The 25,948-nt window shown below is 45.7% G+C and overlaps 1 protein-coding gene across 2 annotated transcripts in view; it reads right to left on the bottom strand.

Annotated features, from left to right (window-relative positions):
* The window catches only part of PARVA (parvin alpha), a 141,674-nt gene that overhangs the window by 5,813 nt on the left and 109,913 nt on the right, over nt 1–25,948 (bottom strand). Inside the window, exons 5-12 of one of the 2 annotated variants that reach the window (XM_036325422.1) lie at nt 22,290–22,430; nt 17,941–18,056; nt 14,350–14,408; nt 12,218–12,237; nt 10,857–10,918; nt 10,101–10,169; nt 6,087–6,188; nt 5,286–5,358 (exon numbers count right to left, since the gene is read on the bottom strand). In XM_036325422.1, coding sequence (XP_036181315.1) covers nt 5,286–5,358; nt 6,087–6,188; nt 10,101–10,169; nt 10,857–10,918; nt 12,218–12,237; nt 14,350–14,408; nt 17,941–18,056; nt 22,290–22,430 — 642 coding nt within the window. The remainder of the gene's footprint in view (nt 1–5,285; nt 5,359–6,086; nt 6,189–10,100; nt 10,170–10,856; nt 10,919–12,217; nt 12,238–14,349; nt 14,409–17,940; nt 18,057–22,289; nt 22,431–25,948) is intronic. The other variant, XM_036325424.1, reaches the window with a different exon arrangement.

Here is a 25,948-nt window from a genome sequence, read left to right as displayed (position 1 = left end):
GAGGGCATGATTATTTCCTAGGACTGTAGCTATGGAAGCTTTGCAGAGGGTTCCACAGGCCTTGGAGAGGCGGGCTCTGGCCAGCAAACCCTGTAGCGGTGGTCATCCCTGGAGGCGCTGGCAGGGGCCAGGGCATTAGGGGGGCGCTAGGGGGCGGCGAGGCTGAAGGAGGAGTAACTGTCAAACCTTCCCACTTGGCGCCATTCTTTAAATTGTACATGGCTGTTTGGCAGCTGTACCTGCTCAGGGCGGGGCTCCAATCTCCTGGAGTGGGGTGGGGGCCGGGCCAGGGTGGAGCCAGGTGGGCTAGGAGTGCGGGTTTAGCCGCACCCCCAGCGAGGTTCAGTGTGCTTCCAATGCGGAGACGGTGCTGCTGCTGTGGGGGGAAGGGTCTGACCCTGGGGGGCCGCTCAGGCCTGCCTCCACCCGGGTCTGGAGTTGTAGGGAAGAGGCATGCCCAGCCTCCGCGAAGGGGGCCCGGGCAGTGGTGGGCCACGGCCCCAGGTGCCTCAGGGGCGCTGATGGGTGGTCGCTGGCGTGCTGTTGTTGTGGGCGCCCAGGGCAGGGTGACGGGGTAAGAGATTGGGAGTCGGAGGTGTGGGCTGCAGCTACCCGAGGCTGGGTCTTCTTCCCGTCCAGTCAGCCTCCCCATTCCCTGTGGGTGCAGGGGCTGGGGTAGGGTGTCCGGCTGTCCCCCCCAGGGGTACGGGGGCTGGGGTAGGGCGTCTGTACAGGGGGATTGGAAGAGCTCCCCATGGCCACTTCCTCTTCCTTCTTTGCAGTCTGGGCTCCTGTCAGGCACTCTCCTCAGACCCCTGGGAACTTGGCTCCGGCTGCCCTGCTGCGCCCACATCAATATGCAAATTGGTGATTACTGGGACACTGTAACAGTCAATTAGCAGATTACCTCTTTATATGTATAGATTCTTAACTTTCTATCATCAATGTCTTATAATTTTCAGAGTACAGGTCATTTACCTCCTTGGTTAAATTTATACTTAAGGTACTTTATTCTTTTGAAGGCAATTGTAAATGCGATGGTTTTACTAATTTCTCATTCTGATAGTTCATTATTGGTGTATAAAAATTGAACTGGTTTCTGAATATTAATTTTGTATTCTGTCACTTTATTGAATTCATTTAGTTTAAATAGTATTTTGTGTGTATGTTTAATCTGTAGGGTTCTCTCTATATAGTATCATGTCATATGCAAGTAATGACTGTTTTACTTCTTCCTTTCGATTCTGAATGCCTTCTATTTCTTTTTCTTATCTAATTGCTGTGGCTAGGAATTCCAATACTATGTTCAATAAAAGTAGAGAAAGTGAACATCCTGATCTTAAAGAGAAAGCTTTCAGCTTTTAACTATGGAATATAATGTTAGCTGTGGGTCTGTCATATATGGCCTTTATTATGTTGAGGTATGTTCCATTTATCCCCACATTACTAAAAGTTTTAATCATAAATGGATGTTGGATTTTGTCATGTCCTTTTTCTGTCTCTGTTAATATAGTCATATGATTTGTATTTTTCATTTTGTTTATGGGTTGTATCACATTAATTGATTTGCAGAATTTGAACCAACCTTGCATCCTGGGAATAAATCCCACTTGATGATCATATATGATCTTCCTTTGTATTTTTGTTGTGTCAGTTGTCACTTCTCCTTTTTCATTTCTAATTGTATTTTATTCAGTCCTTCTCCTTTATTCTTGGAGTATTGCTAGAGGTTTATCAATTTTATTTTTTCAGTGAACCAGCTCTTGGTTTCATTGATATTTTCTATTGTTTTATTGGACTAATTTCATTTATTTCCACTCTCACCTTTTTTTATTTCCTTCCTTCAACTCATTTTGGGCATTATTTTTCTTTTCTCTAGTTCCTTTAGCTAAAAGGATAGATTGTTTGAGATTTTTCTTGTTTCTTGAAATAGGACTATATTGCTATGAATTTCCCTCTGGTTGCGCCCCACAGATTTTTAGGATGTTAGGTTTTCATTTGTTTCAATGTACCTTTTTATTTCTTCCTTTATTTCATTGGTAACCCATTCATTGTTTAGTACCATGTTATTTAACCTCTATGTGTTTGTGTGGTTTTTAGTTTTCTTTTTATAATTGATTTTAGATTAATACCAGTGTGATCAGAAAAAATACTTGTTATGATTTCAATCTTCTTAAATTTATTGAAATTTGATTTATGGCCTAATATGACCTATCCTGAAAAATGTCCCACCACATACACTCGAAAATAATGTATATTTTGCTGCTCTGAGTAGAAATGTTCTAAAAAAAATCAATTAAATCCATCTGATCTGATGTGTTATTTAAGGCCACTCTTTCCTTGTTGATTTTTTTGTCTGGATGCTCTATCAATTACTATATTATATTATTATTGATCTCTCCCTGTATGCCTAATTTCTTGTATAACTCACAGATTTTTGATTTGTGGTTACCATGTAGTTCTATATACAGGGTGTAGCAAAAGTAGCTGTTCAAAAGGAATATAATACAATAATTAGTAAGTAATAATACAAGAATAAATTCTTTGTTTCAAGTACTTACAACTTTTGCCCCACCTTGTACTAAGCTATATAGCAACTTTAGATAACAGTCACTTAAGTTTGAACACATTCTAAAATCACTACAATTTTTACTCACCCCCTCCTCATTTATGTTTTTGGCATTCTCTTTTACTTCTTTTGTGTTGGTGTGTTTGTGTGTCTCCTTAATTTATTGTTGTAATTACACATGATCTTCCTACTTTCCCTTTTAACTTTTGTACTAGCTTTATAGTTGGTGATCCACCACTTTTATTTAGTATGTTTGCTTTTATCAGTGAGAATTTTTTCTTTCCTGTATTTTCTTATTTATATTTTTGATCATTTTTTCTCTTCTTAAAGAAGTCCATTTAACATTTCTTGTAAAATTTGTTGTAATGCTGGTTTAGTGGTGATGAACTCTTTTAGCTTTTCCCTGTCTGAAAAACTCTTATTTTTCCTTTGATTCTAAATGATAGCCTTACTGGGTAGAGCATTCTTGGTTGTATGTCTTTGCCTTTTGTAACTATTTCTTGCCATTCCTTTCGGCCTGCAAAGTTTCTGTTGAGAAATCAGCTGACAGTCTTATGGGAGTTCCCTTTTATGTAATTAACTGCTTTTCTCTTGCTATTTTTAGGATGCAATCTTTGACTATAACCTTTGGCATTTTAATTATGACGCGTCTTGGTGTGGACCTCTTTGGGGTCATCTTATTTGGGACTCTCTGCACTTCTTTGATTTGTATGTCTATTTCCTTTGCCAGGTTAGGGAATTTTTTAGTTCTTTGTTCTCTCTCTTGCCCTTCTGGTACCCTTGTGATCCAAATGTTTGCTTGATGTTGTACCTCAGGTCCCTTGTATGCTTGATGTTGTCCCTCAGGTCCCTTAAACTATCCTAATTTTTAAAAATTCTTTTTCTTTTTGGTACTACAATGGGTGTTTTCTGCTGCTTCATCTCATAGATCACTTATTCAATCCTCTTCTTCATCTAATCTGTCGTTGATTGCTTCTGATGTATATTTTATTTCAGTTATTTTATTCTTAATTTCCAACTGGTTATTTTTTATGTTTTTTATCTCTTTATTAAAGTCCTCACTGAGTTAATCTATTTTTTTTTCCCCAAGACCATTGAGCATCCTTATAACCACTGTTTTAAAGTCTGCATCTGGTAGATTGCTTGTGTCCTGTGGGGCCCAGAAGTGCAGACTGTCTGCCTACCTGAGCTGCTCCAGTGGAGTTCCTTGTGTGTTCTGTATGTGCCCTCCTGTTGTAGGTGAGCCATGATTGCTGTTGGCACATCCGTCAGTAGGACTGGCCCTCAGGCTGACTGGTGGTGAGAGCTGGTTGTGACTATTGCAGATGAGCTGTTGTGCTGGGACGGACCCACAGAGCAAGAGTCACTTTAGGGCTTTGATGCAGCCAAGCCTGCCAATTGGGTGTGTTGTTTGTCGAGCTGGTTGGGTGGTCTGAAGCCACTCACCAATTGTGTTAGTTCTGGGGGTCCTTAGGAGGGGAACCAGTGGAGGTCAGGGTCAGCCTCTGGTTGAACCTGCCACCCCTCTAATCTAATCTCCAAACAAAAATCCTACCTGATCCTTATGGGTTAGCCCAACTACCACCATGTTTATCAAACCATCCTCCACCCCAGAGAAAGGTGAGCACCACCCCCTCAGTTCTCACAACTTGTTAATTTTATCTCTTTCATGGCAATTATCACCATTGTCCTTTTGTTCTGGTGACTGGGTACATCTCTTTTCTCCCCTGAGTGGCCTCAAGTACACTGAGGTCAGGATAGCCTACCTCTCTTGGCATGGGAGTCTCAGGCCCACTGGGCAGTCAGTGAAGGACCACTCCTATGTGGAGGTTTGGGTGGAAGAATTCAGAGCAGAGGCAACAATGGGTTGAGAAAGTACACAATCCCTACTTGTTCACTTGCCTTTAAACACCCAAGAAAGTCAAGCAAAAGGGCCCACTTATGGCATTCTTAATATTCCAAATTGACATAAACAGAAAGTTATCTTCAACACAGCATTGAATAGCCCCCTCCTCCCCCATCCAAGCACTGATGAACCTTGGTAGTGCTGGTAAAATGAAATATTTCAGTCAGTAAGTTTCAGGAAATAAACATTCGTATTAAGAAGAACTCCTACATGCACAAATGCACACATAGCTCCAAGCGCCAGCACAGAAGGGCTAATGGAGCATTTTGTTATTTGTGTATTTTGTGTTTTTGTGTGTGTGTTTTTTTAAACTCTTACACTTTCAATCCAAACTCGACAAATCATCCTTGGACAGTTTGGAGTAGGCACAGGGCAGGAAAGGCAATTATGCACAGAGCAGAGCTGCCAGCAATGACTCCCGAAACTTCCCCTGCCTGGCCTGCGATACAGCAATTGGGTAGGTCAGTACCCTGTCCAGGGACCGAAGAACCTGGAAACTGGGCACAGGGCAGTTTCTGCAGCAGCACCTCTGCTCTGCACCGTGTCTGCTTGGGCCCTTATCCCTGTGATCCCATGCATGAGAGTTCAGATTTTTTCTTCCCATGGCCATGTGATTAGCAGCTCACAAAGGATTTCCAGGACTGGGCAGCTGTGCCCTGTCACACCTTCCCAAAAAATGGTAGAGAAGACTTCTGAAAAGAAACTCGTCCTTCTGTTCTCAACCACAAGCCTTGCCGTGTGTCCCCAACACTTATGTACAGGAAGAGGTTCTCATCATCTTGTCACAAACCCAGGGAAAGAGCAAAGTACCTTCTGGCCGAGGTTTTGGCTTTTCCAACCCTCCATCTTGCATGAGCTCAAAGGCAAAGGAGACGTTTAAGACCTGGAAAGAGAAATGCAGTGCCTATGTTATTGCACACTCATTCCTGGGCCCTTGTGGATCCTGGGATCTGCCCCTGGGAAGTGATGGAGCTAGAGGGACAAAGGGCTGAGCTAAAATGTCCTAATTTGAAGGAGAAGTGAGGTTACCAAAATGGGCAGGCCATGTGGAGTGTGGGCTGGCCTATCCCAGCCTACTCTTGGTGAGTACTGCTGGAGACGTTCAAAATCCTCTTTCTGTTCTACTGTGTTCCTGTGTTAACTACCAGGGTTTTCAACTCAGGCACATTAGTGCTCTCAGTTGAAAGAATTGGAGAGCAAGACATATGCAGAAGAAGCAGAGAAGGGTTTCTTCCTTGGATCAAATGCCCCTTGTCTAGCAGACAGGCTGTGGCAGCTTATGAGTCATCGGAATGAGGCTGAGTGTAGGTGGTCAGGTATGACCAGCCTTGTCACTTCTGGGAGAGATGAGACTGGCCAGTGATACCTGGATGGAGCATATGACTAGGGGACCAAGGCCAGGCTATGGTGGGGGTGGGTGGAGAGAAAGTGGTCAGATGCTCTGTGGTCTTCAGGTAGCTCCTTTCCAGGTCAGTGCTCATCAGAATGGGCCTCCCATCCAACCACTGAAGACCATGGGTAGACAGGAATCCCAGATGGCCCCAGCATAGCTGTTGGTGGATGAGTCAGAGCATCTGGGTTAGGGCCTCCCTCCACATCGCCTCTCCTTACCTTCTGTTCAAAGCTGTCCGGGGTCAGGAAGAAGCTGTGCAGGGGCACAAAGTAGCCCTCCAGGAGCCCCATGAGTAGCACCAGGTACACCCCATCTGCAAACTAGAGAAAGAGAGTCAGGTGAAGGCACTGGGCCCTTGAGTCCCAAGGCAAGCCCCATCCAGAGGGCTTGTCAGCTTCTATGTCAACATGTCTGGCCTGTCCCATATCTGGCTGGTCCAACACTGGAGACAGCACCCACGGTCCTGATCTCAGTTGATCCAGCATTTATTTATTTTTAAATATTTTTATAATAAGGATTTCTTTTTCTAAATATATATTTTTAAATCTTTTTAAAATATATATGTTTTTATTGACTTCAGAGAGGAAGGGAGAGATATAAACATCAATGATGAGAGAGAATCATTGATTGGCTGCCTCCTGCATGCCCCACATTGGGATCAAGCCTGCAACCCAGGCATATGCCCTTACCAGGAATTGAACTGTGACCTCCTGGTTCATAGGTTTATGTACAACCACTGAGCAACACCAGCCAGGCATGATCCAGCATTTATTGAGCACTGGTCATGTTCTAAGCCCTGACCCAGCACATGGACCACAGTTATGGGCCAGGTGTGGCCCCTTCCCTAGAGGAGCTCACAGCCCAATAGGGAGACTGATGTGGAGAACATGCAGCAGCTGCTCTGATGGAGGGAAGCAGGTTGGCTTGTGTGACAGAGTCACTCTCTCCCACTGAAGGCAACAGGGAAGGCTTCTGGAGGAGGCGCTGCCTGAATGGAGACTGGAGGGATGGGCAGGAATTAGCTAGGGTGGGGCAGAAGGAGGAGGGGAAGGGGATGTCCAAGGCCAATGGTATGAGGCTACTAGAGTGAAGTACTTTGTGACAAAGAACTCTAGTGTCATACAGGCCTCGTCATTCTCCTTTCTCATATCTCACTGTATCATCGCTTAAGAGGCAGCACAGTGTAGCTATTATGAAGTTGGGCTCTGAAGCTACGCCTCCAGCTCTACCACTTACTGGCTGTGTGATTTAAGCAAGTTACATAACTTCTCTGTACCTCATTTTTCTCATTGGTAAAATGGGGATGATCGAAGTATAGTTTCTACTTAATAGGGTTATCATGAGGACTAAACCAGTTAATAGGTATAAAGTGCCTAGAGTACTGCTTGATGTGTAGGCAAAACTTAATAAATATTTAACTATAGCAGGTCCTTGAATAACATCATTACATTATAAGGTTGATGAGAAAAAAATTGACTTTCAGCTGTGGCCTCTGTCTGTGTGAAGCTGGCATGCTCTCCCCATGTCTGCGTGGTTTCTTCCAGGTACTCGGGTTTCCTCCCACATCCCAGAGATGTGCACGTCAGATGAATTGGCGTGTCTACAGTGTCCCAGTCTGTGTGAGTGTGGGTGGAAGGGCGTCTTGTCCAGGGCTGGGTCCTGCTTTGTGCCCTGAGCTGCAGGGATAGGCTCTAGCCACCTGTGACCCTGAACTGGAACAAGCAGATTAGAAAAGAATTCTTACTTATTTTTATTAATATTTCTTAAATGTATGCAGAACTCACATTTATTTCAATGTTTAATATTAGAAAAGTTGGGGAGGGGGGTCTTTATTTAGAACTTTGGTGACATTTTTGTGACCAAAAATACACTGTAGGAACTTGGTTATATCAACTAGCCTATGGGAAAATTGGTTTAGTTATATGTCATTTTGCTTTGAGTCATGGTTTCTAAGACCCTATTGATGATGTTAAGTAAAGATGTACTGTATTGCTTACTATCTGGGAAAACAACACAGCAATCAGGACACAACTTACTGGCAAAGTACAACTGTGTGCTGAGGGCCAGGACAAGAGGCTTAGAGCCCTACCTTCCCATCTAGGACAGTAGAGTCTGGACGGGCTGAGAACCTGGTCTTAGGGACCCTCGATTCCTAGGCTAAGCAGAGGGATTCAGGTATTCTGCTCAAGGAAGGGCAAGGTGAGTGTGTGCTGGGCACTGGGGCAGGCTTGTGGAGGAGTGGAGGCCTGTGGGATGAGGGAAATGCAGAAGGAGGAGGTGTTCTAGGTATGGAGAGGGGCCTGAGCAAAGGTAGAGAGGTTGGGTGAGTATCTGGTATCCTAGAACCTTTCAAAGGAAGTGGGGCCACCAAAGGTTTGTGGACATAAACAACGGTTGCTAGAGTTCACAAGAGGCCAAAGTTCTTGGAATCATCTTAGGAAACTTAAAAAAAAAAAAGTAGACTGAATTGCCTGGAATGTGAGCTGGGCCCAGAGTCAGAGATCTGCCAGGTGGCTGGCTGGTGGGCCTGTGCTTCGCCTTTGTTATGGGCATACGACCCTGCATGAACTTGGCCGAGGTGCAGCTTCCTGCCTGCTTCCATCCATCAGGTGGGTAGGGCCTGAGCATGACTCATCCTAGGTCACCCCAGAGGTGGACAATGCAAGAGCAGACCCAGTATCCATGTTAGAATCAAGGCCTGCCCATGGGAATAGTTAACTGGGCCTCATTCTGGCTGTGGCTGGAATGGGCTGAGAATAAAAAATTCCAATCTATCAACTCAGAGGAGGACCTTGGGTTAGGGTCGGGGTTACTCACAGCTCTGAGCGCCACTGACATAGACAGCTCCCACCCTGACTGCTCTTTCTGATGACTTGGTGGTAAAACCCGCAGACAAACACCAAACACACTCACCAGAGACTCCCTTTCATAGCACAACCTGTTCATGCAAACTTAGGGAAAGTCCCAGAGCTCACTCTAGCTCATTTGAGGAAATACCACTTTTCCAGAGTGTTCCCTAACTCCCCAAAGAGCATGTAAACTCGTTCCACAGAGTCCAGACACACTCAGACAGTACTCAGGCACAGACCTGGAATTGCTTTTATTTATTATGTAGTTATTTTAAAAAAATATTTTTATTGATTTCAGAGAGGAAGGGAGAAGGGGAGAGACAGAAACATCAATGATGAGAGAGAATCATTGATTGGCTGTCTCCTACATGCTCAAGCCCGCAACCCAGGCATGTGCCCTGACCCCCCTGGTTCATAGGTTGATGCTCAACCACTGAGCCACACTGGCTGGGCCAGGAATTGCTTTTAAAAACAACAAGAGATGTCCATGTGCTCAAAAGAAAACCTCATTTTAGAAATTCATCACAAATGAAAGGAGGTCGGGAAACAGAATACATTACACAGCCTTAAAGTATCTCCCACTAAAGATTAGTTATTACTTATAAAGGAGGGAGAGGACCTTAGCAGTAGGGAGGTCTGGTGGACACCAGCTTACCCCTGTGATCAAAGTTACTGTCACCAGTCACGGACTGCTGGACAAAAGTGTCTGAGAAGACACCATTACTCAGGTGGTATTGTTACTGAAAATGCATAACCTGAATCTAATTGTAAGGAGGGACATTTAGAGACATTCTATGAACCAAATAGCCTGCACTCTTCAAAAATGACATCATGTAAAGAAAGGCTGAGGATCTGTTCTATAACAAGACACTAAAGAAAAATGACAACTAAATACTGCATGTGAGAATATTAGGGAACTGGAAAAATTGGAATATAGAGTGTTTCTTTGAATCATGTGACATTGTCAAAAGTAGTCAAATATCAGCAATTGCATATGGTTTAACCTAAACGATGTATTCTACCAATGTTAAAATTACCAGAATTTGATCAGTGGATGTGGTTATCTAAGAGAATGTACTTGTTATTAAGAGAAGTATGCTGAAGTGCTTAGGTGGAGAGAGAGAAAAAAGAAACCCCAAATGTGGTCAAATATTAATAATTGGTGTATGTAGGTGAAGAGTGTTTAGATATTCATGATAATATTCTTGCAATTTTTCAAAGTAAATTCAGATAAAGTCCAAACAGGAATAGAATCCACTCCCTCCTGGGAAAGCTTGAGGGTCAGTGTGGAAAGCCCTCCTGGCCGTGCAGGGATGGGGCACTTGGAATGGTAGTTGTTGAGCAGGGCCTGGCCCCCACGCTTCCCTCGGGGCTGTCACCCACCTGGGTTTCCAGTTCTGTGACCTCCAGGTTCAGTTTATTCAGGTGCTTGTTCACAAAAGTGATGAGAGTCTAAAAAAAGAAGCACAGGCGGCTTTGAGATGGAGGCTCTCACCAGTGCCAGGCCCTCGGGGCCACCTCAGTGACTCCACCGTGAGGACAAGGACCAGGGTGACCACATGTGATGAGGCCCTGCTGAGAGTACTGGGCCTGGGATCCCTGTGCTGAGCTGAGTGAGGATGAGTGAGCAGCCTAGGAGGCTTTTCTGCAAAGCCCCTGGAGTTCATAGGAAAGGAGGCTTTCAAAGATTTGGACACTATGTGACTCAAACTGTGAGAGGAGCTAGGAGTCCTGAGAGTGAGAGGTGGAGGGTCTGACCCCAGGGTCAGGGGGCCAGAGAAGAAATGACCCCACTGGGTCCCTCCTTGCAGTCCCTTTCTAGGTGTAGGTGCCTGTGCCTGTGTGGAGGCAGGGACGGCTGGAGGTTGAGTAAGGGTGGGAACAAAGGGTGCTCATAGTAGTCCCAGAACCCCGAGATACGCTATCATCCTGATGGGAGAAGAAAGGGACTGGATGAGTTCTCCAGTGAGAACAAGACAGGAAAAATGGACATCAAGCTGGAAAGCCCATGTTTGCAGAGATTTGGTGATAAAACCAGTCTTAGGAAGCTTGCGAGCTATAGGGATGATGTTTCCTAAAGTGCTTTGTTACCCTCCTCCCCCATCTTTCCTGCTTCCCTCCCAGGTACCTCTTTCCCACCTTTTTCACCACGTTGAGCTTATCGGGTGCATGGTCGAACAAGGTGTCGAAGGCATCACGTTCTGAAAAAGAGGGAAATGTCGATGAAGGACACAGCTGATTCCTGGTGGGAAGCCCACCCCAGGTCCTGGCCACATGGTCAGGTACAGATGGAAACTTTCCAGGGTCTGAGGCTGCGCGGGGAACTCTAGAAGCTGGGTTTAGGGCAGAGATTTGGGTTATGCTCGCCTAGGGAGCTGTGTGTGTGTGTGTGTGTGTGTCCACCCTCTGTGTCAAACCTCTTTTGGGCCGGGACTGAGGGGCTCTGTTAGGCACTTTATAACTGGGGACTTGTCATTTCTCTTCAGTCTTCGTGTTCATTACATTATGATTTAGTCATGGCTCCAAAGTGTTTCGGAAGCTTTTTGGAGGTAGGATGATATCCAAATATCAAATCACTTCACCCCCTAGTGATCAAAACCAGGACACCCGGACAACCATCCTGGCAGCAGCGTGCATCAATACGCAGGTTGGGAACCGGAGCCCGGACAGGATGCGAGCTCCTCCTCTTGAGTGACCTAGTCACTTCGGCGCTTTGTGCCTCAGTTTCCTCTTCTAAAATGCCGTCTGAGAAATGGACCTCCCGGGTGTGTTATGAGATGAAAGACGGGAAAGTATGTGCATGTGCTCAGTAGACTCTGACATGTCTACTGATCTGAGTTGTTTTGGCATTACTGGAATCGTTCAAAATAGGCACAGCAAATACAGGATCATAGGAAGTAGCAAAGCCACGCCCCCTGCAGGTCTCTCCTAGCTGCCCACCTCCCCACATTCTCTGAACTGGGAAGTGAAATAATGGAGGGAAACCTGGGGCAGGAAAGGTTGGTGGTCCCGGGTCTGTATCTCCCTACTCTTGCACCGATGGGCAAATCCGAGACTTCCAGGAAGGTGACTGTGACCTCTGACATTCACAGATTTTGTGAACAAGCCCAAAGTTGTGGGAGATGGGACAGACAGGAGCTATGAAAAGGAAAGAGAAAGAAGCAGCTTCCAGAAGGGCTGGGCAGAGAGGAGACAGTCCGAGCATGTAGATACACCTCCTTTCTTTACTCTCACCATACGCTTCGAGCAAGACTGCACAGGACCCATCCAGAGATCCAGCAATGTCAGTGGTCTGGTTACTTGCAAAAGGACTACGCAGCTGTGGTTAGTTTTCCTCTTCCCACCAGTAAGCAGACCCTCCCTACCATGCAGCTCTGTCACCAGGCTGGCGCAGACACATGCAGGAAGCAAGCTGAGTGCCTATGGTTCCCAGCTGCTGCAGAATTAACTAGACCCCCATGGAAGCCACCAGCACCAATGGACAATCTTACGCAACTCACCATGCCTTCCAGAGAGAGCCCTGTAGGAAAAGGAGAAAGAAAACAGTGTGAATCTTCTCTCTTCGCCCTTGATTGAAAAGCCCCAAAGCTCTCTTGGCATTCTACACTTAGTAAGTTCACTGCCCAGGGTGCTGTGGGCATTAGCCTGGGGAGGTCAAGTTCTTCTCTCCCCTATCCATCCTGTGATACCCATCAAGCTGCACCTCGCCTTGCTCCAGGATAGGTTTTTCTCAAAGAGGGCAGGAACTGGAACTGGACTTTTAGCAGTGAAGCAGCAGAGAACCAAGAACACAAGCATTAAAGACGGACTACTTAGGTTTAAATCCAACAGAGCCATCTGTGTGCTATGTGACCTTGAGCAAGCTACCGAACCTCTCTGGGCACCAGGTCTCTTATCTCTAAAATGAGGAGAGCATGTTGTGAGCATTACATAATTTAATAAGTGGAAATATTTTAGCACAATTCCTGGTATATAGGTAAATGCTCAATATATTTTTTTCTTAATACATTAGTGGGTCTCTTTAGTTTATTCCAACTGCGCTTCTATCACCCATTACATGATGACTTTCGGGTAATGCACTGGAAAGAACAGTGAACTTGGAGTTAACCGCTGGACAGACCAGTGATAATCTCCGTCTCCACCTTTGGGCTGTGGGGTTTTAGGAGGTGTAATCATTGCTTCACGTGTGTATTATGAACATCGACAGATACAAAAATGCTTCAGAGACTGGAGTGTATTGTCAAATGATTAGGAGTTTGCATCCTTGTTTGTCTATGTGGCAAGATGGCAGAAAGGAGCCACAGAAAGCACAGGGGCAGCTGAGAGATTGCTCTGAAAACTGAAGCTTCATGTTCCCTGATTTGGGAGCTTCTCACAGGATCTTCTCAGACACATTTTCCTCTTTTCCACGCACAAGCAGAGGTGAGGGGAGGTGGGGGTGGAACGGTGAGGAATTCTCCTCCCGGCAGGCCTGTCAGGGCAGCTTTCAGCCCGCCCCTCACAGAATCAAGGCCAAGCATCAGTGTGCCTTGTGCATCAGCTGCCCCCTCGGCTGCCAGGACTGGACCCTGGAGTGGTGCGGAGGCAGGCCACCAACTGGGCATCTGGGGAAGGGCCTCCCCACATCTCGCCCTAACCTGGGCCCTTTTAAGGCACATGCATAGTGTGGTCCACAGCACGCTGGACCTCCGTCAGCCACAATGGGGGAGGGGAAGTGAGTTTCCTAGAGATTGGGCAAGGCTTGGCTGGCGTGGGTCAGCTGTGATGGGGAAAAGCCAGAAAAGTCAGCACTGAAGGACATGGGAAAGGGAAGGCCGAGCTCTTCCCACGTCACACCCTCACACTCTGTGGTTAGCAAAATGCTCCCCACTTCAGAGATGAAGACACTGAGGTCAGAGAGGCTAAGAGACTAAAAGGTGAGTAAAGTGGCAGAGTCTGGATTTGAACTCGAGTGAGGCTGGATTAGAGGTCTCGGCTCTTTTCACTTCGTTCTTCTTGTTCAAGGGAGGATAGAGGAGAGATGGAGCCAGGGGATGCATAGAGCGAACTCTGCCCGGCCTCGCCTGTGGCCAGGGCCAGTCCTGCCCAGGGATCTCAAACCCACACACGGTCCTGCTCTTTCTGTTTAAGACCAAACGTGTCTTCCCCACAGCAAACCTCTTACATGCTTTGATATTCCAATTTCTTAAAGTAAGTGAAAACAACAAAAACACCCCTCTAAGGTAGAGAGGGGCTTTCTGGGTCATGGCATGTGACCAAATCAATCAGATTCAGAAAAGGAAGGAAAAACGTCCTTTTGAAGGCTAACAATTTAAATTCAAGTCCATGTTTATGGCATGACGATTTCATGCTGGTTGGCTTTTGGGGCACACTTTTTTCCCGGAGTGCCACAAAATTAGAATTTTTCAATCACTGCTAATTCTCTCTCCCCACTTCCCCACCCAAGTTTGTACCTTAAGCATTGAGAGGCATGTTTTGAATGCATGGAAAAGGCTAAGCTATAATCATTGGCTGAAGTATAATCCCTCTTGCAATCCCAATAAATGAAAACTAAATATCAGCAAATGGACGAATTTCGGAGAAACATCTGTGTTCCATTACAGAATCGCTGGCAACAATGGTGTTGACATACTCTGTGTTACCAGTTATTTCCTCTTGGATTTGCCGAGACTGGAGGATTCCTTCTCGTTTCTGAAACGGGGGTGGGGAGAAGGGTTGGGAGGAGGAGAGAAAAATATGCTTTAGAAAAATACAAAATACTGATTAGCATTCCTGATACTGAGAACGTTACTGGTGTTTAAGAAAGTGAGTCTGGAGTTGAGAGGCTTCCAGAAGTGAAACAAGGCCCCTGGCTTCCCGGGCCTGGACCGTACCATTCGTACTTCAGTGCAGCTCATGTTTAGTCCAAACAAGTAGGCTGTTTCTTGGATGGTGAATCTTTTCTTTCTTTATTGGAAGACATTCTGTTGGAAGCAAACTGTTTGCCTCCTGGAGTAATCCACAGTAAACCAAATGGAAATGAAGGCCAGGGTGTGTCTGCCCTCCAGCTGGGGCCACAGAGGAAAGCTGAGAAACACATTCAGCTGGGGGGCTGGGGTGGAGGAACCCAGGCCAGCTTGGAGAATTCAAATAGAGGGAGAGTTTGTTTGTTTTTCCTTCTTTTTAATGGATAAATACAGGAGCTTTCAAATAATCAGTACAGTCCTCAGGTAATTAGCTTACTCTCTGAGCAGAGGTTAAGTAATTTAGAGGCCCACCCAGCCCATCCATCCATCCATCCATCCATCCATCCACTTATCCATCCATCCACCCACCTACCTACCTACCCATCTATCTGACATCTATTCCACCCACTCCCATCACTTCATCCTCTCTTCTTTGGTTCATTGATCAGTGCCTTCTAAGTACAATCCCCTAATTTGTACCTTCTATGGACAAGTCCTTGCGTTGGACTTGGAGCAAATACTTGAGGAACTTAGAGAGTGAAATGTCATAGATGAAGCAGCTATGTAAGAATGGTTTTCCCCAAACAGGGTTTTTGCCTGATGACCCAGGTCAGTTATTAGTAGGATCCCTTTTGCTCTCAAAAGTGTCTTGGGTAATAAATCACATGGTCACCCTATGCAGAGAGAAAGTGCTGAATGCAGGACAAAGGCAGACACGTTCAGCGGGGGATGGTCAGGGAAACCGTCCAAGGGGAGGGGTTCTTGACCTGGCACTCAAAGGGCACAGAGGAGAGGTCATTCCCCCAGGAGGAATGGCCTAAACCAGTGGTCGGCAAACTGCGGCTCTCAAGCCATATGCGGCTCTTTGGCCCCTTGAGTGTGGCTCTTCCACAAAATACTGACTTCTGCGCATGGGCCACGAAGTTTCAATCGCACTGTACAGGCGCGCCCGCACATGGTATTTTGTGGAAGAGCCACACTCAAGAGGCCAAAGAGCCACATGTAGCTCGTGAGCCGCAGTTTGCCGACCACTGGCCTAAGCAAGCAGGCAGAGTCAGAGCACAATGCATTGAGGGGAGGTTTGCAGGGAGGGTGCCATGAGTCAATGGGGAGCCAAGTGAGTGCTGGTTTAGAATTTAATCCTCGCTGGGTGGGCACGGGAGCTAATGAAGCAGTGTTCAGTTGCAGGAGGACCTTCAGGTGGGCATGAGCAGGGAGATTCACTGCATCAGGTTCCTGCATAGTCAGAGGCCCTTGGAGGGTGGTCTGGGCATGGAAATCAGTTGTCACAGCAAATTCATCTTCCTCAAAGGCTGAGGTGAGTGTCCACAAGGACCTTCTGGCACTCGTGTCTATTGAAACCTGCCTTCTTGATGCTCCTGCCAAAACTTCCAGAACCTTCTCTTCACATTCTCAATAGCCACAGAATCTAGGGTCCTTGCAAAAGACTCTGACAGAAGGAAAGCTAAAGCTGGGTAAAGAGTATATCTGAAAGAGATGAAGAGGAATGGACTAGCACAGCAAAAGAGGAAGTAAACATCACTGAAAGGAGACCCGATGAGGATAAATCAGAACTTTCCCAAATACACCTTTAACATAGGTAACATTTTCACGGGGAGCCGATGGAATCTGTGTCCTTGTCTTGTGAGGCCATTTACAGATATAAACCTCAGCCACACATCACACATAATTAAATGCCTTTGTACACAATGGAAAAGAAATCTGGGTTAAATGACCCCTCACACCGTGTCCTGATTCACCTCTATCCACTGTCTGTTCCCCAAAGAGCTCTCTGTCGTTCAGTGACTCACAGCCAATTCCGAGTCCTGCTTCTGTGCCTGTTTAGCTTGATAAAGCAAAACACCCCATAAAACCTGACGTGCGTTGATGCCATTTTATGTAACGTGTCCTCTTTTCTCCCTCATGCTAACAAGGCTGCCTACAGGACAAATTAAACCAACAACAGCCTTCAGATGGCCCATAATTGAGCTCAAAATAAGGCATGAAGCATGGGCTTGCAGTGACCACTGTTTCAAAATAGGAGCCCCCCTTCTCCTGCTCAGATCTTGAATCATAGTTTTAAAAAAATATAATGAAACGGATTCACACATTATTGATGGGTAAAAATAACATAATAGAGAGATGGCCTGGATTCACTAGGAAGATGCTTGGATCAGGAAGCTCTGGGCTGGCCACGTATCCACAGCACACAGAAAATGCTCGGCACCATGCTTGACACAGTTGAGTGCTCAATAAATGAGGCCAATTAGTCCCTTTCAGTCACCTGCACTTAATGTCTGCACCACACACATTCGCATTGGCTGTGGGCCCCTGATAGCCCTCTCTGCTGTTTATCTCTGGGCGGGGCCAAGGTGTCATAGTCTTATTATACCCCCTTGATGTGTAGCAAGTTCAGTACCCAGAAGGTGTAAAAGAAATACTTTTTCATTAGGGCACAACTGAGCACGCCCAAGTCCTCTTCCATTCACATTGATCCCTGAAAGCTCAGCTCAAAGACCTTTTGTCCTGGAAACTGGCCTGGCCTGGCACTGCAAAGCTCACCAGCTCTCCAGGCCCGTCCTCACCACTGGACGCAGAACTGCCATATCATTCTCTATTCCAGATCCCTGGATACTCTGGGAGCTGCTTATAAGGGGAGTCTTCCCTTGCAGCATGTTTATTTGGAAAAGAACAGAAACAAGCAAACCAAATGACCTTTTGCTAAATGGCATAAAGTTGGAAAATAAAATTGAATTTGAGTATCTAATGGGGTTAGGGGTAGAATGAGATAGTCACAGGGAGAGTGCACACCCTCATTGTGGAAATTACACAGCCATGTGAATGGAAATTCCATCCAACGATCTGGAAAAGATGACTTGAGAGCCCAGCTGTGCTGCTCGGGGCGGGTGAAAAGGGGCAGTGTCCTCAATCCAGGCCTGGCAAGTCAGGTCTCTCAAACACATGCATACACATGCACACGTGCCCTCACGTCTGTCTCCTCCCCATACCTGTGCAGCACTGTTTACCCAAAAGATGATTCTCTATGGCTTACAGGGTGTGCATGCACACACACACATACACATGCACACACACACACCTCTTTCCTCCTTATCCTTTTAGACACACCTCACAAACATACACACCATACACCCTCAAATATACATTACACAGACATCCTCCTGACAAAAACATGCAAATCCTAGGTACTTGCCCACCAAAGGCATTCCATATACAAGCACACACTCTCCCACCCTTGGCACGCATGGTATCTGTCTTACCTGGACCACAACCACTTGGATGGAAACATGGTCTGGCAGTCGGATTGGGGCCCTGAAATACTGGGACAGAGCAACCAGCAGGTGCAGGATGGCTACCAGGCTCTTGGCATGAACAGCTGAAATAAAAGATGATGTAAAAAATTAGAGAATCTTCTTCTAGGTTCTAGGCAGATACAAGCAGATATTCAAAATGTATCACATCCACTGGCCCTGTAATCCCACCCCTGAGGATCAGGGGACACCCTTGGCCATCACAGGCCTCACCCTGGGCCGCCTCATTCTTGGCCAGGTCCCAAGGAGCTAGCTTCTTAGATCATGCCATTGCTGGATTTCCAAGGCCGTGCCCTCTGCTTTGATCCAAGGCTCCCACAGAGACCCTGACAGTGGCTGAATTCTGAGTTCAGATCAGCTCTCCATCACCTCCATGTCTTTGTTCACTCTATTTTAACAACCCTGGCTGTGTCTGCTTTGCACCCTCCTTCCCTTCCCACTTGACTGTGAGCCCTTTGGATGATCACCACTACCCTGTCCCAAGGCTCTACCCGAAGCAGGCTCTCAATACATCGACACTGAGTCAGGAACGCTGGACACCTCCCCCTTTGATGAGGGTTCTAGATCCCTGGAGGAAAGCATGACAGATATCGAAAGGGCTTTGTTGCTCTCTTGAGTGTCAGGTATGGTCAGTGTAGGCAGTGCCCCTTGGGGAATAGCTGGGAGGAAGTGTTCAGGACCAGCTGGCTTCTGTAGCTACAGAGCGATGTGCTGGATGCTAAGCCATTTATACTAGAGAAATATGGGCAACTATTGGGTTATAGTTTTCTCAGTAGATCTGAAGAGAAAAGTACGGTGATGTAATGGGGTGCACACACGGTTGGGCAGACTGGAGCTTGAGTTCTGACTTGACAACTCGACCATTTATTTACTGCCGACAAGACCTCTGGGAGGCCACTCAAGGACTCAGGGCCTCAATCTGCTCATCTTCACAAATGGGGATAGTTGTGCCTGTGCAGAAATATCGGTTGTAAAGCACTTCCAGAGATGATGTAAGCAAAGCTCCTAGCCCGTAGCAGATGCCCAGGAATGGTTGATACTTTTTATTATAATCTGAGAAAGTGCCTGGCATCTAGGCAATTAAACCACTTTCTCTCCTTTGTTTCTCATGAAAGGGAAGATCCCCCAGATACTTTACCTGTCTTCACAGTCCTACCAGCCTCATGGTTCTTCATTACAGGGGTCATGCAAGGCAAGAACAGAAAAATGCCCATTTTGCATACTTAGCATGACCTGGGCCCAGCGTTAGGGTGTTCTTCTGTCTGGGCTAGAATTGATGAGTCTGCTCTACAGAAGCCTTGAGAAATCACCAAGAAAAGGAAGTGATTCAGACATTCCTTGGGAACTCATTAGAGCTTCTTATTATCACAAGGCTTTCCATGGACTGCGAACAGCAGCTCAACACCACCATCAAGCAGCAAACAGCTAAGATCTGCTTCTAACTCCGCCTTCCAGAAGTTTTCAGTTCTGAGCTTCTGAGCATTGTCTATAGTGTCACCCGTTGTAATAGCCTCATAGAAGGCTCCAGATGTGGAGTGCTCACTCACATGATCAGAACTGCCACACCCTCAGTCTAGTCACCCAGGGTTGCAGGGCATTTGCTACCTTTCTCCCTTTTAATCACAAAACACAATGCTAGAAAAGCTGTAGCCCAAAGCTTGTTCTTGCACACTGGTGACAGTGTATGTCATCGTGACTGTCTGGTGAGCAACACAGACAGCAATGTCATGAGCACCATGCTGATGCCAGACCCTTTCAATGAATACTCTGTCCGGGGAATTTTTTCCCCAAAAGAAATAATTATACAGTTTCTCTCTCTCACACACACTACATGTACAAAGATGTTCATTATTGTGTAATATATCTAGAAAACTCTGTCCACTAGCAAAAGGTTCGTTTAGACCAGTGGTTTGCAATTTTATTATTATTCTTAAGCAGAGAAACCCTTTGTTCTAAAAGCCGTTAGACAAAACAGATGAAAAAAGGACAGCTGCTCTGGTCCCTGAGTCCTAATTGCAGCCCCTCCCCCCTCCCGCCCCCCACACACAGGTGCTTCTCCTCACCCCTTTATCCTGCCTGGAAAGATGACACAATGTCCTCAAAGTACCAGGAAAGATAGCAGGAGGGACGGAGCTTCCCCCAGGGCTGTGCCTGCCACATTCCTCATGGGAAGAAACCAGGGCTGCTTGTAAACAGGCCCAGCAGTTCTTGAAGCCCCGAGGCATCCTAGGGAGCTAGCCATGGAAATAATTATTCCCTCCCACCTCGTCATTTATCTCCCTTCTGGGAATCTATGACGGGACTAATTCAAGAAAAGCAAAAAGAGACACAACCTGAGACATTCAGCAATAGGCTGCCAAACGTCCTGAAAGGATCAACGCCAAAGGGTTCAGGTTACCTAGGGGATCTACCCCGTGAAACAGAGCGGCTATCAGAAACGAGAACTCTGAAGACCACATGGGAATACAGAAAATATGTATGACTTACTACTAAGTGAAAACAACAAAACACCTGATGCACCTGACTTCATCAAGTAAAAATATGCGTTGATGTGGAGAGTAGGGGGTGAAGATGAAAATAGCCAGACGGGAGTGGTAGTGTGAGCGATTACTTTACTCATGCACATTTCCCTATGAGAAATGACAGTGAACATGATGGTGGTCCTCGGGTGGCTTTTAAAGATCCCCTTCTTCTATCCGAGCCTTTCCCCAGGTGGGTTCCCTCGTAAGTGAGAAAGGGTTTTGTTTGGAAGGGTACGTGGAGATGGTCCGTATTCAAAGGAGTGGGAAATAGGATTAAAAAAACCCCAAAAAACTAAGCAGGGGTCTTGATGAGAGGACTTTGATGCTTATTACTTTATGCTTCAATGCTTATGACTGTTGTGGATTCCCAAAATGCAGGTACATTTCTCAAACCAGTGATCAAGCTTCCTTTTTCCTCCCTTCCTTCCCCCCTGAACACTATTAGCATGCCCGGGACACAGCGCAGACAGCATCTAGGGCCCAGAGCCACGGCCTCCCCCGTCCCCCCTCCCTCCCATGTCTCCCTGGCAGAGGATGCCCTGTTCCCTGTGCTGTGCGAGGCGGCTTTTCACACTGTGCGAGCAAAGGTGTAATTATGCTGAAGGAGGTACTTGGTGTCTCGCCTCCAATGTCAGATGTTAGAAACATGCTGAAGAGATTCTCACTGGCAGTTACTGGGTCTCTACGCTGAGAGGTGAAGATTCCTTTTTCTTTGCTAAGTTTGAACTGTGTTTTTATGGGGGTCGGGGGGGGTGAGGATGTGTCCATTTTAGGTTTTATAATTGGGTTCACTAAGATATAGTATTGAACCCTTTAATACTTAAAACAAAGGCAAAGAACACAATCTAAATCATGTTATCAATCTAAATCATGTTATCAATCTAAATGCACACTTTTTATCTACTGCAAGCAACTAAACAACTCTGGACTCCCCACAGGAAATAACGTCACTCTGGAGTCACCGATTTGCTGATTGAATGTTGGTTCTGATAAAGACTCATTAAGTCCATATTAGACATCTAGGCCCTTGAGGCAGCAAAAGAATGAATGGTTCATACTCTCCGAGATCCTTGACCTATCTAGCCGTGAAACCTGAACTGAAAAATCCTGTTCCAGTACCTACAATGTCAGCCATATCTTCTCTTCTGGAAAATGAGTGATGGAGAGGAAGGCTGTGGGTATTGTTCTAGAGCAGGGGTGGGCAAACTTTTTGACTCGAGGGCCACAATGGGTTCTTAAACTGGACCGGAGGGCCGGAACAAAAGCATGGATGGAGTGTTTGTGTGAACTAATATAAATTCAAAGTAAATATCATTACATAAAAGGGTACGGTCTTTTTTTTTTTTTTTTTTTTTTTTTTAGTTTTATTCATTTCAAATGGGCCGGATCAGGCCCATGGGCCGTAGTTTGCCCAAGGCTGTTCTAGAGCCATGCCCTTACCCACCCCCACCCCAGCTTCTCAGCTGCCTGCACTTAGGGATCTCTGCTTCCTGAAGCCCCTAGAAGAGCGTTCTCTGGGACACGGAAGTAGCTCAATGAACACAAGTGTCCTTCCTCTCCCCATCTTACACAAGCGCCTACAGAAAAGGCACCCTGGATTTTAACATCACTTGTCCCAGAGAGTCCTCTGTGTGGGAGATGTGTTCCTCCTTAGTAAGATGAATGGGCCTGCACCTACACAGGGCCGGCCAGCTTCCTGGCTGGCTTCTTGGGGAAACCTCCTGGTACAGACCACAGGCATCATTCACCAGAGCCCTTTCTCTTGGTAACACTCACAGTCCACATTCCACTTGATGCTTCTGGGAGGAAGTTTCAGGGTTTCGTTGATCTTCTCCAGGACAGTCTGCAGCTTTTGCTTCTGCGCAATCTCTGACTGGGTGACCTCGGCCACGTTCAGCTTCTCACTCTCCAGTTTCTCTGGGGCGACACAGGAAAAGAGGACAGCTGTGATCTTTGGCCACAGACAACCCCAACTCATATGCATGCCCTCACACATTCACTCCCTCACTCAACATACACATGCATACCTCGTTTTATTGCACTTTGCTTTATTGCTCTTCAGAGACGTTGTGTTTTTTTTACAAATTGAAGGCCAGCCCCAGCAAAAAGATGACTCATTTTATTGCAGGGATCTGGAACCAAACCCACAGGATCCCTGAGGTATGCCTGTAGATGAGGGACACTGCTCTCCCCTCCTCGTCTGACAGTGGCTCTGGTAGGGCCAGTAGGTGAAAACCTTGAATCCCCAAATTATAAAAGTCCAGGACCTTAGAAGTGGGGCCTTTAACCCAGTCCGTCATATTTGAACTCTTTTTCCCTATCATTCTGGGGGTTCTCCCTCCTCTTTTCCATTCTGCCTTCTCTACCTGGAAAGCCTTCTGTGCTTCCCCTGGGCAAGTCCTTATTCAGGACGTTTTGTACATCCCCGTAGTATAATATGTGTCATGCTGAGTCATAGTTATCTGTTTTAAGTACCTTCTTTCCTTTAAAACCCTCCTGGAAAGTTACTTATTTGGCATGCCCTAGTTCATCAATTCTAAGGCCCACTTTTTATTTTTATTTTATTAAGATTTTAACAACCCTGAAACCAGGTTGTGTCTTAAAATTGATGGCACTCTACAAGTACAGTCAGGCAGGTAGAAGATGTGAGTTTTCACGCTTCTACGTGTGTGCGTTTGGTCGTAGCTCTGCTAGTGTGGCCACTCCCATGTCTCAATAAGCCGACAAGAGCAGTTTCAAAACAGAAAATAAAAATTCTAAGTAGTAACGAAGCTTTGCGTAGGGTTTTTCTTTTTTCTCTTTTTGGGTGGTACTTATATAATGGTATGTTTTAAAATCAATGGTTATTGTATGCAATGATGTAACCGCTTAATACTTAAAATAATTAGATTGTGCTTTGCCTTTATTTGTCTAAATTCTTATGCTTGTCTATTAGAAAGAATTTTAGACTCTCTAACAAGAAATACATTGTCTGCTATTAGATCCACACCTCGTTCAGGATTAATAGAACTGACACTCTGAAATGTCTTTAAAGTATCTTTTCCCCTCATTTTTAGAGGCTGTCATACAAAGTAATTAAACTTTACCATACATCAATGATTCCCCTATTGCTAACTTATTTTATTTTCAAGCAGCTCTAGCTGATCCCAGTCAAATGCCCCTTGGGTAATGATGAGGTTGCCCTGGAGAATTCCTGCAGGTCCAGTGCATTTAATTCTTTTCAGTGCTTTAATAGGATGCTCTCCAGCTATTCTTATCTCTGATGGCCTGAAATATTAACTTCCTCTGTAGTTGCCCGAAGCCATCATTCTGTATTTCTAAAGTTCAGGGATTTGGCAAGTCTGCATGTAAATGTCTTCCTCTTGAATGTTACACCTGGAAAAGGCCCCATGAGCCTTTTCCATTTTTAGGCTGTCAATTCCTATCTTGGATCCTCTCCTACTGAAGAAACGACAGGTTGTTTTCATCTTCCATTGCCGCTGCAGTGGGGCGAGTTTGGTAGAGGCTGCCCTAAGTGCTAGGTTAAGGAAACCTGTGAACCTTATCTTGGCTCAGAGGGAAACTGCTGGGATAGAAAGGCGACACTGTCCTGGGAGTGGGCTGGGAGGCCGGAGGGGAGGAGTGGCAGCATGAGAGCCACTGTAAGCTAGCCTTATTGTGTTATACCATTGCCTATGATTTCCATATTTATAGCCTGCCGGCTTTGGCCTTCTTGGAGTGAATAGCTTAGGTCTCTGAGTCTGTTTCCTACGTCAATCACTTTTCTTTCTTCCTTCCTTCCTCCCTCCTTCTTTCTTCCTCCCTCCTCCCCTTCCCCTTCCCCTTCCCTTTCCCTCCCTCTTTCTTTTTCTTCTTTCTTTTTGCACTATTGGTCCATTCTGTTTTCATTTCTAAAAACTTGGATTTTACACAGTACACACTAGGACAGTCATTGTTTCTCTGGTTCCACCAATATTTTTAAGTAGTCTGACACTAAAATTATAATGCATTTTTCCTAAAGATTTTTTTTCTTTAAGCATCTGGCATTGTTTATTCAGAGGAACTTTTAAAGCTTTCTTTCTTTTGCATTCCTAATTTTTTAGAAAATGCAACTCCGCGGTCCTTTTTTCCGCTTTAGTAATTATGCTTCGGGTTTTCCTTTTTGCCTTTAATTTTATGGTTGGATATTTTATTTTAGCGTTGGCATTATGTGGACTTGAGGAGAGGCTAACTTGAGGTAGCCCTAATTAACAGTTCTAGGTATATCGCTTCATGTTCATAATACACAGAGAACTCAGAGTTCTCTCTCATTAATGAAGTGAGATTACAGTGTATACATTTTTCTACTACAGGTTTTGTCACTCAAGGACATGAGTATTTTTCTATGTCAATATATATAGGTATAACTCTTTTTTAAAAATATATATTTTATTGATTTTTTTACAGAGAGGAGGGGAGAGGAATAGAGAGTTAGAAACATCGATGAGAGAGAAACATCAATCAGCTGCCTCCTGCACACCTCCTACTGGGGATGTGTCCGCAACCAAGGTACATGCCCTTGACCAGAATCGAGCCTGGGACCCTTCAGTCCGCAGGCCGGCGCTCTATCCACTGAACAAAACCGGTTAGGGCAGGTATAACTCTTTTTTGTTTGCTTGTGTGTTTGCTTTTTTTTTTTTTACCCCCTTTGCCCTCATGTCCCTGTCTCTGGCAATCACCAATCTGTTCTTTGTTGTTTTTCTTTTATTTGACATACTAGAGGCCCGGTGCATGAAATTCGTGCACTTTGGGGGAGAGGGGGGGATCCCTCAGCCTGGCCTGTGCCCTCTCACAGTCCAGGGCTCTCAAAGTCTGGGACCCCTTGCTCCTTACTGCCCTCCTGCGGTGGAGGCGGGAGAGGCTCCTGCCACTGCCGCTGCACTTGCCAGCCATGAGCCCAGCTTCTGGCTGAGCGGCACTCCCCCTGTGGGAGCGTACTGACCACCGGGGGGAAGCTCCTGCATTGAGCATTTGCCCCCTGGTGGTCATTGCACATCATAGCGACTGGTCAATTTGCATATTAGGCTTTTATTATATAGGATAAGTGAGATCATATGGTATCTGTCTGTCTGAATTATTTCACCAGCATAATGCCCTCAAGGTCCACCCATGTTCTTGCAAATTTCAGAATTTTATTCTTTTCTATGGCCAAATTTCATTACATACATAAATCACATTTTCTTTATATCTGCTCATCCATTGATAGACACATTGTTTCCATAGCTTGGCTATTGTCAGTAATGCTTCAAGGAACACGGGGGTGCATCTATCTTTTGGAGTTAGTGGTTTTGTTTTCTTTAGATAAATAAATACCCAGAAGTGAAATTGCTGGATCCTATGGTAGTTCTATTTTAAATTTTTTGAGAAGCCTCCATATATTTTTCCACAACGGCTGCACCAATTTACATTCCCACCAA

Source organism: Myotis myotis, unplaced genomic scaffold (assembly GCF_014108235.1).
Source record: "Myotis myotis isolate mMyoMyo1 unplaced genomic scaffold, mMyoMyo1.p scaffold_m19_p_10, whole genome shotgun sequence".
Classification (NCBI taxonomy): Eukaryota; Metazoa; Chordata; class Mammalia; order Chiroptera; family Vespertilionidae; genus Myotis; species Myotis myotis.
Note: the sequence above shows the minus strand (reverse complement) of the source record. Positions and strands in the feature narration are given on the sequence as shown.